This window comes from Echiichthys vipera, assembly GCF_963691815.1.
Source record: "Echiichthys vipera genome assembly, chromosome: 2".
Taxonomy (NCBI): Eukaryota; Metazoa; Chordata; class Actinopteri; order Perciformes; family Trachinidae; genus Echiichthys; species Echiichthys vipera.
Window position 1 is genome coordinate 4,051,731 of NC_139827.1, and position 15,820 is coordinate 4,067,550.

Below are 15,820 nucleotides of genomic sequence, written 5' to 3' on the forward strand. Positions count from 1 at the left end.
ACAAATAAATATTTGAAAACTTTTCTCCGGGTTCTCCGGTTTCCTCCCACAATCCAAAGACGTGCAGGTGTTCGGTTCATTGATGACTCTAAATCACCCGTAGGTGTGAATGGTTGTCTGTCTCTGTCTGCTCTATGTGTCCTGTGATAGACTGGCGTCCTGTCCAGGGTGGACCCCGCCTCACGCCCGATGTCAGCTGGGATCGGCTCCAGCCCAGACAGGGACAAGAGGCTGAAGGCCTATTTAAGTCTGATTGTCTGTTTAATATAAACTAGGGCAGTTTTGCAAACGCACACAGTCAAAAACTGTATACAAACAGGAAAAGACGCGTAACTTAATAATATCAACACATGAAAATAATAAAGAAAAGATTAAAAATCCAATCGAGTAAAGAGGTGAATCCTTATGTAAATTATGACTTCTATACCACATTACAATGCAGTTAATACAACAATCAGAACAAAGAATATCAGCTCTAGGCTACTGCATTTTCCTCATGCCTGACTCTTGGCTTCACTCGGTTATATTTAGACATGACGAGTGTGTCCGCTGAGATCTGAAGTGTATTTATTATATTTAAACAGCCCCGTTTCTCATGTATTATAGCTCTGTTGATATGAATTACCAAGGCCTCATCCCTGGATCTTGAACTAATAATGGAGCGGGAAATTTACTGCCAGGAATTTCAGTAATTCTGTCAGGGATAAAGTTCTTGAGACGGCACTAAATTAGACATTAGAAATGAAAAATGACTGTGTGTTTTTAAGTGAGCTCTTCCTCAGCTATAACCGGCTCCTCTCGATGCGTCCCCCAGCCTCTGTAACGGTTTTACCTCTTTTTTGGTTATTTTGAATCTCTTTGTAGTTGTTTTGTGTCTTTTTGTAGTTGTTTTGCATCTCAACGTGTGTCTTCGAGTGACATTTTGCAGGTGAGTAAAGCGAAGTTTCATGGCCGCATCTTAGTCAATTCAAGTCAAGTCAAGTTTTATTTCTATAAAACATTTACAGATGGCTGAGCCACACCAAAGTGCTAAGTGCAGTAAACTAGGAATGACAAGAGAGTTTCAATTTAAAAGGTAACCAGGGGACACTGAGCGCATGCACTTAGGGCGCACTCACACTGTCCGTCCGTGCAGTGCCCCGTGCTTTAGGGTACTTGTCCCCCCCTCCAGGCCCGTTTGTACTCACACTACCTGGGCCTCGTGCGAATGCTTCTTGCTGCCTATACGTCATCACGCCGTAACACGTCACACGCATTGATGGACGTCATCGCAGTAAACACTCCACCTCCGCATCACACCAACGTGAACCTTTCGGCGCCATTGTTTTAAATGTCCGCGCATGGTCCCTCCTTCTTTTTTCTATGTCCGAACAGGCGCACAGGAAATGACCTCAGAACCACCGTGGGCCTCGTGCTCGTACACGTGCAAACGTGCTTTACAAAAGCCCACCTCTCCCAAACGGGCCGTGGCCGACAAGCGTGCCGCAACTAGGCCCTGTACGGTTGCACTCACACTGGTCAAACAAATTAGATTTTACCCGTGAAACCTGTTTGGGCACGGTACGGACGGACAGTGTGAGTGCGCCCTTAAAGGAGACATTATCGAAGGCAAGTGAAAAAAGGTCTTTAAAGGGGACTTAAAAATATTAAGAGACTGGGCTGCACGGATGTGGATGGGGAGGCTGTTCCAGAGTCTGGGGGTTACCACTGCAAAGGCTCTGTCCCCCTGGTTGTTAGTGCGACACCACAACCGTGACAAAATCTGTCCTCAGACTGCAAAATACTCCGCCTTCGTGTGACTTCCACTGCTGTAGGTGTCTTCAGGATCACATTTGACCACAATGACAAACACAGACCCACAAGGTGAAAACAATGACAACGTCGCTGTTGCTGCTGGTAACCAGCGTCGACCGGGTGGCTGGTTATAAAAGTGAAGCGCCTTTGAGCAAGGCACAGAAGAACAAGCTTCCCAATGGCCTTATGTGACTACACTGATCATATAACGCTCTTTGTTTCTGCAGATACAGTAAAAAAAACAAAAAACACCTTTGAAAACGATAAGAACTCTGCTTTCCACAAGCGGGCGAAACTCATTCTCCGAGAGCATTCGTTTCCTGGTAAATCGTGCGGAAAACAAGACCGCGAAAAGGGCAAAGGGCCTGACACATTCCTTCCAGACAGGAGGACGGAGGCCAAGCGAGTGATGCAAAGACAGAAGGAAAGCGGAGGAGGTGGTGGGAGAAATACAGTGGAGATGGAGCAATCCCACTGGATTACAGCCTAAAGAACCAGTCTGGAATTCAGGGTCGTCAGAAGACAGGAATGGAAATAACGTGGCGGAAAAAAAAGACCCAAAACACGTCCAGAAGTATCTTTGAGTAAGAGATAGATACGTTTTTGAGTTTCTATACCTTTACCCAAACTGCAGCTGTGGAACTCTGTCGGGTCTGAGCTCGATTAAATAAATACTCAGTCGATGTTGTGGGTAATTAGTCATTAAGAGTCAATGAGCCGTCTGACGCCCGCCCCAACGGCTCCCGTCAGGAAGAGAGCCCTGGAGGTCAGGCTCTGTAGAGTTTCCATACAGATAGCACAGTTACAGCCACATCTCAGAGCACAAGGGCGACTTGTCCGGTGTTTTGAGAAACACAGAGTCCTAATTAAAAGCTACACAGAGTCATGATTATAAATTTCAGTCCGACTCGTATCACATGATAAAGGGAAGTATCTTCACAAGATATACAGGGCTGCCCCTGCGAAGATGAGATGAGATGAGGTCTCTGCTGATGGTGGTGGTGCCTGCTGCCGTGGTCCTGCATGACGCTTTCTGCTGCTCTTACAATCTATCACCTTAGCTGTGCTTGTTTCTACTATTCTGCTGTGTCATATTCACATTACTATAGATCTTATTATAGTTACTGGAAGTGTGTCTCTCTCTGTCCATCTGTCTGTCTTTTCTCTCTCTCTCTCTCCTTCTCTTCCTCTCTCCGGTGCAGACAGATGTGCGTCCTCCACAGAGCTGGGTCTGTCTGACGTTCCTGTCTGTTATAGTGAAGGTTTTCAACGCCACCGTACTCTACGGGGGAATTGTTGGGTCTCTGTAAATCATAAATAAGTCATAGAGTGTGGTCTTTACCTACTCTGTAAAGTGTCCTGAGATAACTTTGGTTATGATTTGGCACCGTAAATAAAACTGAATCGAATTAAAACATTTCTATACGGTGGTAAACTCGTCCAGATCTGAAACCTGTCTGCCGCTGTTCCTGATCATTTGGAAAAAGCGTCCTTATACTGGTGGCTGCTGCAGCTCTACAGGGGCAGCCGAGGCTTGCGTGCTTTTCTCAAGGGCACAACAGCAGTTACAGTTAATACAGAGCAGGACGTTCCTCCTTCTTATCCACTTTATCTCCCTGGGCCCAGGTTTTGCAGCAGTGACTCTGCATCTTTGCTAACCTCTGGACTGCTCTCGGCTCCTTGCATAAATGTCACAGTCGTCTGGTTTCCAGTTCACTTTTTCATCTTTGTTTTTAAAGCGTCATAGATCTTTAAGAGGAGAGTCACTCCTCCCCAGCTCGCTGTCTCCTCTGGAACATTCCTGCGTGCACGTTCAGCACACAGATTCTGTTTTCCCATGAGGCAGACATACTTTTGTTTTTAACGATATGCTGCTTCCTGTGTGTCTATCCCCTCTATCAAAATTAAATATTAAATAAATACATTTTAACAATTAAAATAACAAAAAGGAATAATGGGAACGCTCCCCAATCGTTTTAATCTGATACGACCTGAATGTACTTGTTTCCTTTTTAATCCTGATCAATTCTTAACGTGGTTAAAAAAAAGAATAGACGTAGACCGGCTGTTCCTAATCACATGATGTATGTATGTAAAAAACAACCACACAGTCTGTCTGTGTGTCTGTTCACAGGAAGCCAGGGGCGCACTCACACTGTCCTTCCGTACCGCGCCCCGTGCTTTAGGGTACTTGTCCCCCCCTCCAGGCCCGTTTGTACTCACACTACCTGGGCCTCGGAGAATGCTTCTTGCTGCCTATACGTCATCACGCCGTAACACGTCACACGCATTGATGACGTCATGGCGACGCGTGGCTTTGTTTACAAATCTTTCCATAGACCTCAGAGTTTTTGTGCGTCTTGTCGACTGTTTTTGAATCTTTTCATCGACCAAATCTGCAGTAAACACTCCACCTCCGCATCACACCAACGTCAACCTTTCACCGCCATTGTTTTAAATGTCCGCGCATGGTCCCTCCTTCTTTTTTCTATGTCTGAAAAGGCACACATAAAATGACGTCAGAGCCGCCGTAGGCGTCATGCTCGTACACGTGCAAACGTGCTTTACAAAAGCCCACCTCTCCCAAACGGGCCGTGGACGGCCAGCTGTCCGCAGCTAGGCGTGGAGCGGTTGCACTCACACTGGTCAAACGAACTAGGCTTTACCCGTAAAACCTGTTTTGGTCCCGAACGGAAGGACAGTGTGAGTGCGCCCTAAGTCTCACACTGTAAGACAGGCCACATGTAGACCGAATTAATGCCAAGACTGATATGGGGAGGTCAAAATAGAACAGGAAATGCATCCACATATGCATGCAGAGGTAAAACTGAGATTTACAAAGGAAGAAAGAGAAAACATGTTGTTCTTTGCCAAACGAAGCCAAATGAATCAACAGACTAACCAAAGTTTATGAGGGAAAAACAGGTTTGTAGCAAAATGATCACTTTCGACCAACATGTTGACTGATAAATGACACGTTACACTGTATTTCTGTGTGTTTTTAAGCTGACAGTGTCTGCAGCGGCCTAATTGGGACTAATGAGAGCATTTGTCTCTCTCCAACAGCCATGTAGAACCCTCTTACAAGAGGAAATGACCGCGGGATCCCGTGTTACATCTAAATCGTATGAATGCTAATTGGATGAGGTCTGCTGTGCATTCCTGGATGAGCTGGTCACACAGTCAGTCCATATAGGGCTCGTCTGAGCAGCGCAGGGCAGGAATGCAGGGAGCAGCCTTCCTGTAACGGGAACTATTCACAGAGGACTTAGCCTCGGAATCTCAAACTCGCACGGAGCTGCTCCTGTTTACGCCGTAAATCTGGGAGATGCTCTGCCGCGTGTCATCGATGCACGAGAACCTGCAGCCAGCGAGTGCGGCAGGTGATTTCACTGGCGGCGCGCACACACACACACACTCCCTTTCAGTTGTGTGACATTAGCTGCAGACACAAAGCTGAGAGACGAACACCACATGCAGACAAAGTACAGTCTGTGGACACCTGAACATCTCGCCCATATGTGATTGATGAACCATGGGCATGGACTTCCGGTTCCAGGTCGCTGATCGTGTGATCGACCGGTCGGAGCACAGAGCAACCCCTGAGTTGCCCCCCGAGGACAAATAAAGTTTTTTGAATTAAATTGAATTGAATGAGTTTTGTGGGCCGGGAAAGGGAAGTTTGGGGTCCCCTGCTAAAGCTGCTGCCCCCGCGACCCGACCCCGGGTAAGGGGTTGAAGATGAGATGAGGTCTCTGCTGGTGGTGGTGGTGCCTGCTGCCGTGGTCCTGCATGACGCATGAGGTTTTACTGTAGTAAATTACAATGCAGCATTTTTCAAAAATGTATTTACAGCATGAGTGCAGATCCCACACGTCCCCCTCAATATTTAGGGCATGTGCATATGTCTGCGCCCCCAGCCCCAAATAAAGACTTTTATTTTGAAAAAACGACTAGAATGCGACTTATAGATGCAACGATTCCTCTGGTAAAGTAGGGTGGACTAACACAGACAAATTAGAGCGAGAATAACAACAACTTTAGATTTTAGTCATGTTATGAAAATAGAAATTGCAATATCTTTTTAATGCTGTATCTTAACATTGTTTTGTTGTGTTTTAACATTGTTATTTTATTCCTGTTGTGTTGTATTGTGTTTTAAGAGTGTGAAACCATGTTATTGTTGTTGTTTGAAAGGCTGTTTGTGTGATGAGATTTTTTTTTTTTTTATGTGCTTGTCTGTGTTAGATTTATGTTATTTGTTCTTGCCCAGGGACTACAGACGAAATTTAGCGAGGAGCTAATTCTGGTACAGCTGAGAGCCGTGCAGTGTCCCTGTCAAATAAACTAAATACATATTTTGACAGTAAAAGGCATATTAAGGTTTCTTCGAGTCATATTTTTCATTTAAAATTGCCACTTACTGACTTACGCTTTAATTTAAATACATAAAAAAACATTTCCACCATAACTTGGGGAATAAAAACTCGCCCAAATGCAGGGAGGAAAGAAATCTGTCCCCTTGATCTACAGTTATGTATGCTCTTCGACATTTGCCGTTTATCTTTCATCATGTTTGATAATCTTCACTGATGAAACAGTTGTCCACAGACGTGCCTCACCAGGTAGAGAAGAAGAAGAATTACCTATTTATCCCACAACGGGGAAATTTAATTTTTTTCACTCGTATTATAAATCGTGCTACACACACAGGCCCGAAATACACACACATGCACAAACAGGACCTATATACATGCAATTAAGGAGAGATGTCAGAGCGAAGGGGGTTCCAGTGACCGGCGCCCCGAGCAGTTGGGGGTTCGGTGCCTTGCTCAACAGCATCTCGGCAGTGCCCAGGAGATGAACCGGCACCTCTCCAGCCACCAGTCCACGCTCCATTCATGGTCCACACAGGGACTTGAACCAGCGACCCTACAGTTCCCAGCCAAGTCACCTGTGGACTGAACTAGGTTGTCCGTTAATCGCAGGTTTGGGGATGTCTTTAGAGTTTATGGAGAACAGCCATAATGTTAAAGTTGTTTTTCTCCCTAATGACTCCTTTCAGAGCGATCAGATCAAAACCTGTACATTAGGCTCCCCGACAGGACACCACGCCAGGCCTTACTCATAGAGTAAATAAAGTTCAGACACAAAATACAATCCACAGGTTTTAATTTGAACACCTTCTTTGTGCAAAGACATTTTATAATACAGAAGTTTATTAAAACTTCACAATGTAGACAAAATATAGATTTTCTTTAATATCTATTACAGAGATTTAACGGCTCCAGAAAACACAAACGTCCCCCAAAGATCATTTAAACAGGACAAACAACAACGGCTGTTTACGACACGCAGAAGGACGGAACACCAGGATTTGGTGTAAAAAGCATTTTGAGACAATTTCAGAAATATTACAAATACATTATGCTCTTGTGACCGTTTAATTTTTTAGGTTCCAGCCTACCAAACCGCACAGCATCTAAAACAATGTGTCCCCAAGACCTCCACGTCAATCAATGCGTGTGACGTGTTACGGCGTGGCGTAGTAAGTACCCTAAAGCCTGGGGCGCGGTGCGGAAGGACAGTGTGAGTGCGCCCTGAGTCTACACTGTCAGAGGTGTAGTCAGGACCTCAGTGAGTCCCTGTGTGTCCACTGCAGGGCTGTACAGCAAGGACGTGTCCTGCAGGAGGGACACCAACTCAACAGGACCAGGCGGAGTGGTGCTCTTTTGTGCAGACCCTCTGAGGGATTCAGGCTGCCTGCTCTTTTTCAACACCACCCTCTTTGTCTCATTGTAGCCGCTTAACCTGGAGGCGAGAGATCGTTTGGGCTGAGGCTTCCTGATCTGCTTCTTCTTCTCCGGGTCGTGGGCAATGGTGTGACGCTGGAGGCTCTGCTTCATGGTGAAGGTCTTCCCGCAGCCCGCGTGGGTGCAGGCGAAGGGCCGCAGCTCCTCGTGGAAGGAGCCGATGTGGCTCTGCAGGTTGAACATCGTGGTGTATGACCTGCTGCAGCCGTCCCTGGGGCACTTGAGGACCACCCGCGTCTCCGAGTGAACGCGCTGATGCTGCTGCAGGAACCAGGAGTCCCTGAACACCTTGCCGCACTGGTCGCACTTCACGGTGAGCCTGTGCTGCTCCTTCCTGTGCTTCAGGTACTCTGTCCAGGTCTTCCCCGTGAAGCTGCAGCCCTCCTCCTTGCAAGGGTAGCCCCTGTGCACCTTCTCGTGCCGCCTCAGCTTGCCGGGGAAGGCGAACCGCATCTGGCAGTCCTCATAAGTGCACTGGTAAGGGGGCAGCTGGGTGTGCTGCTCACACATGTGGGACTTGAGCTGATTGTTCTTCTTGAACTCGAGCCCGCAGCCCTCGAATTTGCACGCATACTTCTTCTGCTGCTGCTGCTGCTGTTGCGCATGCGTGGAGTGGACGCGGCCGACGTGTCTGGCGCGGTTCGCGTTGGTGGTGAAGGCGTCCCCGCAGCCGTCCACGGTGCACCGGAAGGGCTTCTCGCCGCTGTGGGTGAGCTGGTGTCGCGTCAGGTGGTAGGGACTAGAGAACGACTTACCGCAGCCGTCGCGGTCACACGTGTGCGGCTTCACCCCCGTGTGTTTACACAGGTGCGCGTCCAGTTTCCACTGTTTGTTATAAGCCGCCGAGCAGCCGGGAAACGAGCAGATGTACCGTTTGAGCGGCTCCGTTTTCGGTTCCATCCCTGCGGCATCGACCGATGACAGCTGACACGGGGCGAAACTGTCTTTACTCCGCTCTCACCACGTTTCCCCTGTCTCCTCAACACCGGTACTTCCCATAACCCTCCGCGACCTGACACCACTTCCGGAACCTGGAAGTGACGACATCGTTACCATCAGCCCACTAACTCCTAGCGGAACTGTGTCACCAGTCGGACAGTTTTTAGCTAAATTCTTTTTAGCTTTCTGTTGAACCTGCAAATATAAACGATGGTGTAATGTTTAGAGTTAATGTAAAGGTGTTAAACTAAAGTGTAACTTCTTATCTTTGTGACCATGTGTAGTTTTAAAGGTCTAATTTATCCTTGTGTTTACAAGAGTGGTCAAAAGGACGCTAACCGGTGAATTAGCCGTGTGTTCCTAGTCGGACACCCGGATCTCCTCGTCGTAAACACTGGGAGCTGCTGGTCGTCCACATTAACACCAGTGCTGTCAAAACATCCGGGACCCTACTTCAGCCCTTCACAGTAAAATCACATGCTCCAAAATTTACAATAAAGTCTTCTTAATTTCCATTTTTAAGTCTAACAACCACCCGAGCGTCGCCCAAACATTCTCCCTGCTTTCTCTCATCAACGTCACTTTAATGTACCAAATTTCACATGTAAATGCCCATGTACACATGTGAAACTTCACTTGTAGATTCTTAAAAGTGTGTAAATTAATCTCACTTGCACGTCGGTGGCGATCAGCAAGTAAAAGCACCACGAAAAGACCGGAAACGGCGGCAGACCAGATCCGTCCGAACAGGGCCAATACCAGCGATAGGCGTCCGCCTGGTAATCCGTCCCCTATAGGTTGTTTGGTTGCTTGTGCAGCTAACCATACAAGAGCATCTGTAAGTATTTATTTTTTTAGCTTTGTACAAAATATTAAGGTTGACAGCAGCGCATTAAATATGACAATAACAATAGTTCTGTCTGCAGTTGTCATTTACTTTCCGGAGGACGTTACATAGCAACCCGGCTGTTGCTAACGTCCCATAGCAACCTAGCTGCTGCTAGTGTTAGCTTGCTAGCTCCGGTGCGTTCTCAAAGCACCAGTCAATGCAAATATCTGTCACGTTTATGTTTTAATGTACCTTTTTTGAAACATAAACTCACCCATATAACTCACCTAATGTTGTCGGAAACTAAGCGGACGTTTGTAAGCTGACGTTACCGGTATTCAGACTAATACCGTTAACGTTATAACGTTGTTTACACTTTGCACCACTAAAGTTAGCTGAATGGCTGCTAACGTAAGATTAACGCCAGATGACACATTTACTAATAGAGTTTTGACCATTTATTAAACGTTAAAAAATGTGTGTGTATGTTTCCAAAGACAACAAAAAACAGGATTGTGTTGTTTTTTTAAGTGTTGAAGGTTAGCTAAGTTAGCTACATTCTAATCATCACAGAGCTATGGCTAAGTTAGCTCAGCAACAACAACAACAACAACAAGACTGCAGTGGATTTAAAGTGTTTTTTGCTTTGGAAGTTATTTCAAACACACACACACACACACACACACACTCAAACACACCTACATTCACATACTAATTCAGACTGAATATCATGTTCCAATAACAAATAATGATTGATGAATGTGTGTATTGTGTTATTGAGGAAAGAGTGCTGTAATAACCCAACCCCATAACATGACCCAACAATTCCCCCGTAGAGTACGGTGCCGACAAAAACCTTTAAATAATAGTATTCAAATTATCTTTAGCTTTTAGTTTATTCACTCTCTTTGAGTCAAATGGAGCAAATTAATCCGTCTGTAAATCATCAAATCAAATCCAGTTTCCTGTTTGTTCTGATAAGTTCTCATCATGACAATGTATCAAAATGTACAGTTTATTAAATTAGACAGTTATTTCACAGCTCTTCATTCAAAATGGGCCTGAAACATAAAGAGCTAGCATCTGAGTTATGAAGTGAACTGAGACGGTTTCTGTGAAATGGGGGACTTGGAATTAATATTATATTCTTATTTACATTTATCCCATTTTCCACGTCACTGGCTGGAGTACGCTAGTCTCCACAGGTGTGTGCTGTAACAACCATTTATACAGTCTACGGCTGTAACAACAGAAAAGTGTCTGACGCGGATCGGTCTTGAGCTTTTGCAAATTTCACCGGAAGTACGATCATAAAGCAAAGCAAAGTCAAAATCTAAGTTAGTGTGAGAAAATAAAAAAATACCTTAGTCTTAGCTCAGTGGACCAGTAAACTAACAACTGAGTATCTTTAACTTTGTGTCTACAGTTATCGTTATTGTGTCAGTGACATCAGCTCTGGTGTGGAGATCCAGTCGTCACAATGGTAAGTCATTATCGATGTGTCGAATTGACCTGTTTCACATCAAAATGTGTTTAAATACCCAGTTTTTGCTCTTTACTAACAAAGTATCCTCCCCTATTTTCTTGACAGGGTGAAAGAAAAGGAACCAACAAATACTACCCTCCAGATTTCGATCCAGCAAAGGTGTGTGTGCGTGGCCACACCGACCAGTGTGTGTCAGACTTTAAAGTGCAAGTTGTGTGTGTAGATACCGACTGACATTTCCATCTGTCTGTGTCTCCAGCATGGGTCCCTCAATGGCTACCACAAAACTCACGCTCTGCGGGAGAGGGCCAGGAAACTGTCCCAGGGCATCCTCATCATCAGGTTAGTACACACACATACAGGCAGGATGGATGGATGTTCGCTGACGGTTGGAAATGAATCCAGGTTACTAACGTGTTATATGTTGAATTAATTTACTGTCTCCAAAAAACCTATTCTTACATGCAAATGACAGGCCCAAATACTGCAGTGCACCTCCACCTTTATCTAATGTGTTTCACTACTACGATTAAGTGTGTTGTCACAATATGAGACAAGCATATTTTGCCTGGCGACACGGTGGTGTGGTTAGCACTGTTGCCTCACAGCTAGAGGGTTTCTGGTTCGGATCCTGGCTGGGCCCTTCTGTGTGGAGTTTGCATGTTCTCCCAGTGTCTGCGTGGGTTCTTCGGGTGGATAGTGGATGGTTGAAGATGATTGAATGATTTGCATGTCTCATATTTCTAATGAACACAGAGACATGTCAAATTAAAATGAATCGCCATGATTCTGTTGAAGTACTATAAAATCGATAATGCTTAGAGCTTTTAACATTTACCGCCACTCAGTGACGCTCAGTGTATGTTTCAACTGTTTTAACTGCCCTTTTTTTAAAGATTTGAGATGCCCTACAACATCTGGTGTGATGGCTGCAAAAATCACATCGGCATGGGTAAGTTTGTCATCAGGTTCAGTCCCCAAGTCTCATACAGCGGCTTTTCATTTCCGTGACTGATGTTCCGCTTTTACAGGGGTCCGTTACAACGCTGAGAAGAAGAAAGTGGGGAACTACTACACCACGCCAATCTACAGGTAACTAGAGACGCTCAGGTGCCGAGGCCATTACCGGATACCTGAATTTGTGTGTTGGCCGATAGGAGTACTGATCTGATCCAGTGCGCGGGCGTTTGTTAACTGCGTATATTGTTATTATTGTTATCAGGTTTGTAAAACATGAACAAATACGTGCAGAGAAGGATTGCTGTAAAATATCATTATCTAGTTTAAGAGTAAGACAGCCCTCTGAAGGCGCACTCACACTGTCCTTCTGTATCCGGCTTAAACAGGTTTTGTGGGTAAAGTCTAGTTCGTTCAACCAATGTGAGTGCAACCGCTTCGCACCTAGCTGCGACCAGCTGGCCGTCCACGGCCCGTTTGAGAGAGGTGGGCTTTTATAAAGTGCGTTTGCGAGCGCGATGCCTATGGCTCTCACGTCATTTATGTGCGCTTGTTCGGACATAGAAAAAAGAAAAAGACGGACCATGCAACATAACAACAACAACAACAATGGCGGTGAAAGGTTCACGTTGGTGTGATGTGGAGGTGGAGTGTTTACTGCAGATTTGGTCGATGAAAAGATTCAAAAACAGTCGACAAGACGCACAAAAACTCAGAGGTCTATGGAAAGATTTGTAAACAAAGCGACACATCGCGATGACGTCATCAATGTGTGTGACGTGTTACGACGTGATGACGTATGGACAGCGAGAAGCATTTGCGCGAGGCCCAGGTAGTGTGAGTACAAACGGGCCTGGAGGGGGGGACAAGGACCCTAAAGCACGGGGACAGTGTGAGTGCGCCCTCGGTCTTAGTCAACTAGCATTTCTTAAGTTTGCTTAGTCATTTTTTTATGGCCTTTTTATTCTAAACGTATAAGCACACCCCTGGATAACGCAAGATTTAAAGTGGTGTTTTGCAGTTCTTTGAGGAGAGACTCAGTTTTACAGATCTGTTACTTGGTATGTGATAGGTGCATTGACTGCATACAGTAGACTTCCATACTTGTGGATATCAGCATTAAAGGCAGTATCTAAGGCATTTCTGGTTCTGGTATCAGAACAACTCTACAAGTAACGCACTGTACTGCTGACGAGACCATCCCACTCTAAGCTGTGGTGCAGTTTACATTATATTTCCTTACACTAAGTCATAATTAAAAACACAGTGGACCCTTAAATGAAGATTTTAAGATATTTACATGTTTCTTTCCCCCCTCCTGAACCAGGTTTAGGATGAAGTGCCACCTGTGTGTCAACTACATCGAGATGCAGACAGACCCGGCGACCTGTGACTACGTGATCGTGAGCGGGGCAAACAGGAAGGAGGAGCGCTGGGACATGGCTGAGAATGAGCAGATCCTGACTACAGGTAAACCATTCATGTTTGTTATCATTCGAAAAGTAGTGGCTTTATTAGGCTGTAAAAACGTCACCATGACAACAACAAACAAGGTTTTTCTCTTTGATAATGCAGTGACAAATGCACAGCCCGTTTCGAACTGTGAAGTTGTTTTTACGCCCTCACTGACTTTTCTTAACTGATTATTGACACAGTCTGTTTCTAATCATCGCTCTCCTCCGTCCCCCTGCACAGAGCGGACAGAGAAGGAGAAGCTGGAGACGGATGCCATGTTCAAACTGGACCACGGCGGGAAAGACAAGGAGAAGCTAAAGAAAGCTCTGCCTTCTCTTTCGGAGATCCAAGACTACCAGTCCGGCAAGAAGGACGACTTCCAGCTGAACAGCTCCCTCCGCAGGAAGTTCAGGGTAGGATGGTGACCTCCCCTATTGCTGCCACTCAATGTTCATCATCACTTCTGTCTATATTGTTGCTGTTTGTGTAGAAGCTTTCTCTAAAGTCCCGCTTTGCATTGATGAACTTTAAGTGAAGTAAAACGTGTGTAAACCTGCAGCACCACTGTGTTTCACGCCTCCACACCAGCCACAGCCGTGGTCGGAGGTTTTAATATTTTCAGGCTGTCCGTCTGTCCCACTCTTGTGAGCGCAATCTCTCAGGAACCCCCGGAGGGATTTTCTTCAAATGTGTCAGGAAGCCCTTCGCTTATTATAACATTTCACACAAATGTGTAAAAGGATAAAAATAATGATGAAGTGATGACATTTTAAGCCAAGTTCAGACCAAAGATTTGAAACTGCAACCACTTGCAACGTGCGGGGCTGCAACGTTCTGGATCCTGCCAGTTCACACCAGTGAGACGAGGCAAGACCTCATAGCATCTCCATAGCAACTTCTCTCCATACTTCTGCTCTATCCTCCGACTTTTCAGGCTTTTTTTTGTAGCTGGATATAATTTGTAACATTATAAAATATAAATGAGGACAGAGAGAGTGAGATACTCGCTACAGCTGCATTTCTAGTTGTGATGAAACGTAAAAAAATACCGTTTTATTTCCCTGATTCGCTGCTTTGTTCTGGATTACGTTGCTCGCTCGACGCTCGCTCCGTCCCTTTCTCTTTCTCTCACACACACTCGTTGCACCTGTCAAACCAGCTGACAGGAAGTGACTTGACCAGCTGGTGACAGGTGACTTGACAGGTGACGTGTATCATGTTCTAAAACCACCTGCTGTCGATCTGACACGCTAAATCTCAGGCTACACCATCAGCCGGTTTGAGTCCGGACGAGACGGGTCAGTTCTCACCGCTGCAACTTTCACCTGCGACATTCTAAAACAGTTTCATTGCATTGCGAATCTTTGGTCTGAACTGAGCTCTATATCTTAAACGTCAAAGGTAACTTCACTGTGACGTCATCGTGACAGCTCTGCTCTATCGTGACAGACGGAGAAGAAAGTTCTGGCTGAGCAGGAGGAGAAGGACAACACGGTGAGGATGAGGACAAACCTGTCCATCCCGTTGCTGCCAGAAAAGGAGGAAGACAAGAAACTGGCAGCTCTGCTCACATACCAGGCACCCGACTGTAAGTTTCAGACGCAGGCCCGAAGCGTACACACACAAACTTAAATTAAATACATTTGTCACGACGTGTGCAATCAGAAAGATTAGGCTTATTTCAGGGGTCGACAAACAAAGTCTAGATGTAGTTTATTCCCTGGAAACAAGTTCTATCTGTGGGAAACTTTACAAACCAGTGTCCAGAAAGCACATGCACCTCAGCTCATCTCATCTTTAGCCTCTTAATCGGGGTCGGGTCGCGGGGGCAGCAGCTTTAGCAGGGGACCCCAAACTTCCCTTTCCCGGGCCACATTAACCAGCTCTAACTGGGGGATCCTGAGACGTTCCCAGGCCAGTGTGGAGATATAATCTCTCTCTCTAAGGGAGACTCCAGCCCCCCTCCTGAGGAAACACATTTCGGCCGCTTGTACCCGCGACCTGGTTCTTTGGGTCCTGACCCAGCTTTCATGACCACAGGTGAGGGTAGGAACCAAGATTGACCGGTAGATCCAGAGCTTTGTCTTCCTCAGCTCTGTTTTCGTCACAACGGTGCGGTAGAGCGACTGCAACACCACCCGTTTCACACACATGCACCAAGTATGCAGAATTATTAGCGCGGAGGAGATGTGGCCGCGTTAAAAGCACCAATAAAAGAACTGGTGACGTCAGAGTTTACAAATACACAGTCTTTAATAATTAGCTCCGGGGTTTATGAGGCTTATTTATTTGTAACAGAACTGTGAGGGGAGGTGAATAGGCCAGCACCACGTTTTTGTACTTTATTTCCTATCTTGTTGTTTTCACCTTATGTGTAGTCTAATAGTTTGCATCACATCTGCTGAACTTTGCAATAAACCTCTCATCTCATTTCTAAAACGTGAATCATTCTTTAACGTGTGTAAACAAAGCAACGTTATAACTCTAAACTGCCCTTTTTGTTCCCCTCTGTAATCAGCCTATGAGGACAAACAGCACAGCAAGCGG

General features: G+C 45.7%; 2 protein-coding genes across 2 annotated transcripts in view; one reads left to right on the forward strand and one right to left on the reverse strand.

The window, feature by feature from the left end:
* Positions 1 to 6,992: 6,992 nt before the first annotated feature.
* Positions 6,993 to 8,599, reverse strand: LOC310954937 (transcription factor IIIA-like). The gene has a single exon (XM_083924626.1). The coding sequence runs from the start codon at positions 8,505 to 8,507 to the stop codon at positions 7,401 to 7,403; it is 1,107 nt and encodes a 368-aa protein (XP_083780752.1). The 5' UTR covers positions 8,508 to 8,599; the 3' UTR covers positions 6,993 to 7,400.
* A 739-nt stretch (positions 8,600 to 9,338) lies between these two features.
* Positions 9,339 to 15,820, forward strand: part of yju2b (YJU2 splicing factor homolog B) — a 6,964-nt gene continuing 482 nt past the window's right edge. The window contains exons 1-10 of the mRNA XM_083933836.1: positions 9,339 to 9,384; positions 10,802 to 10,858; positions 10,967 to 11,020; positions 11,121 to 11,203; positions 11,758 to 11,813; positions 11,893 to 11,953; positions 13,146 to 13,288; positions 13,514 to 13,686; positions 14,723 to 14,861; positions 15,792 to 15,820. The exon at positions 15,792 to 15,820 is cut by the window's right edge and continues 482 nt beyond it. Of these exons, the coding sequence (XP_083789962.1) occupies positions 10,856 to 10,858; positions 10,967 to 11,020; positions 11,121 to 11,203; positions 11,758 to 11,813; positions 11,893 to 11,953; positions 13,146 to 13,288; positions 13,514 to 13,686; positions 14,723 to 14,861; positions 15,792 to 15,820 (741 nt within the window). The 5' untranslated portion in view covers positions 9,339 to 9,384; positions 10,802 to 10,855. The remainder of the gene's footprint in view (positions 9,385 to 10,801; positions 10,859 to 10,966; positions 11,021 to 11,120; positions 11,204 to 11,757; positions 11,814 to 11,892; positions 11,954 to 13,145; positions 13,289 to 13,513; positions 13,687 to 14,722; positions 14,862 to 15,791) is intronic.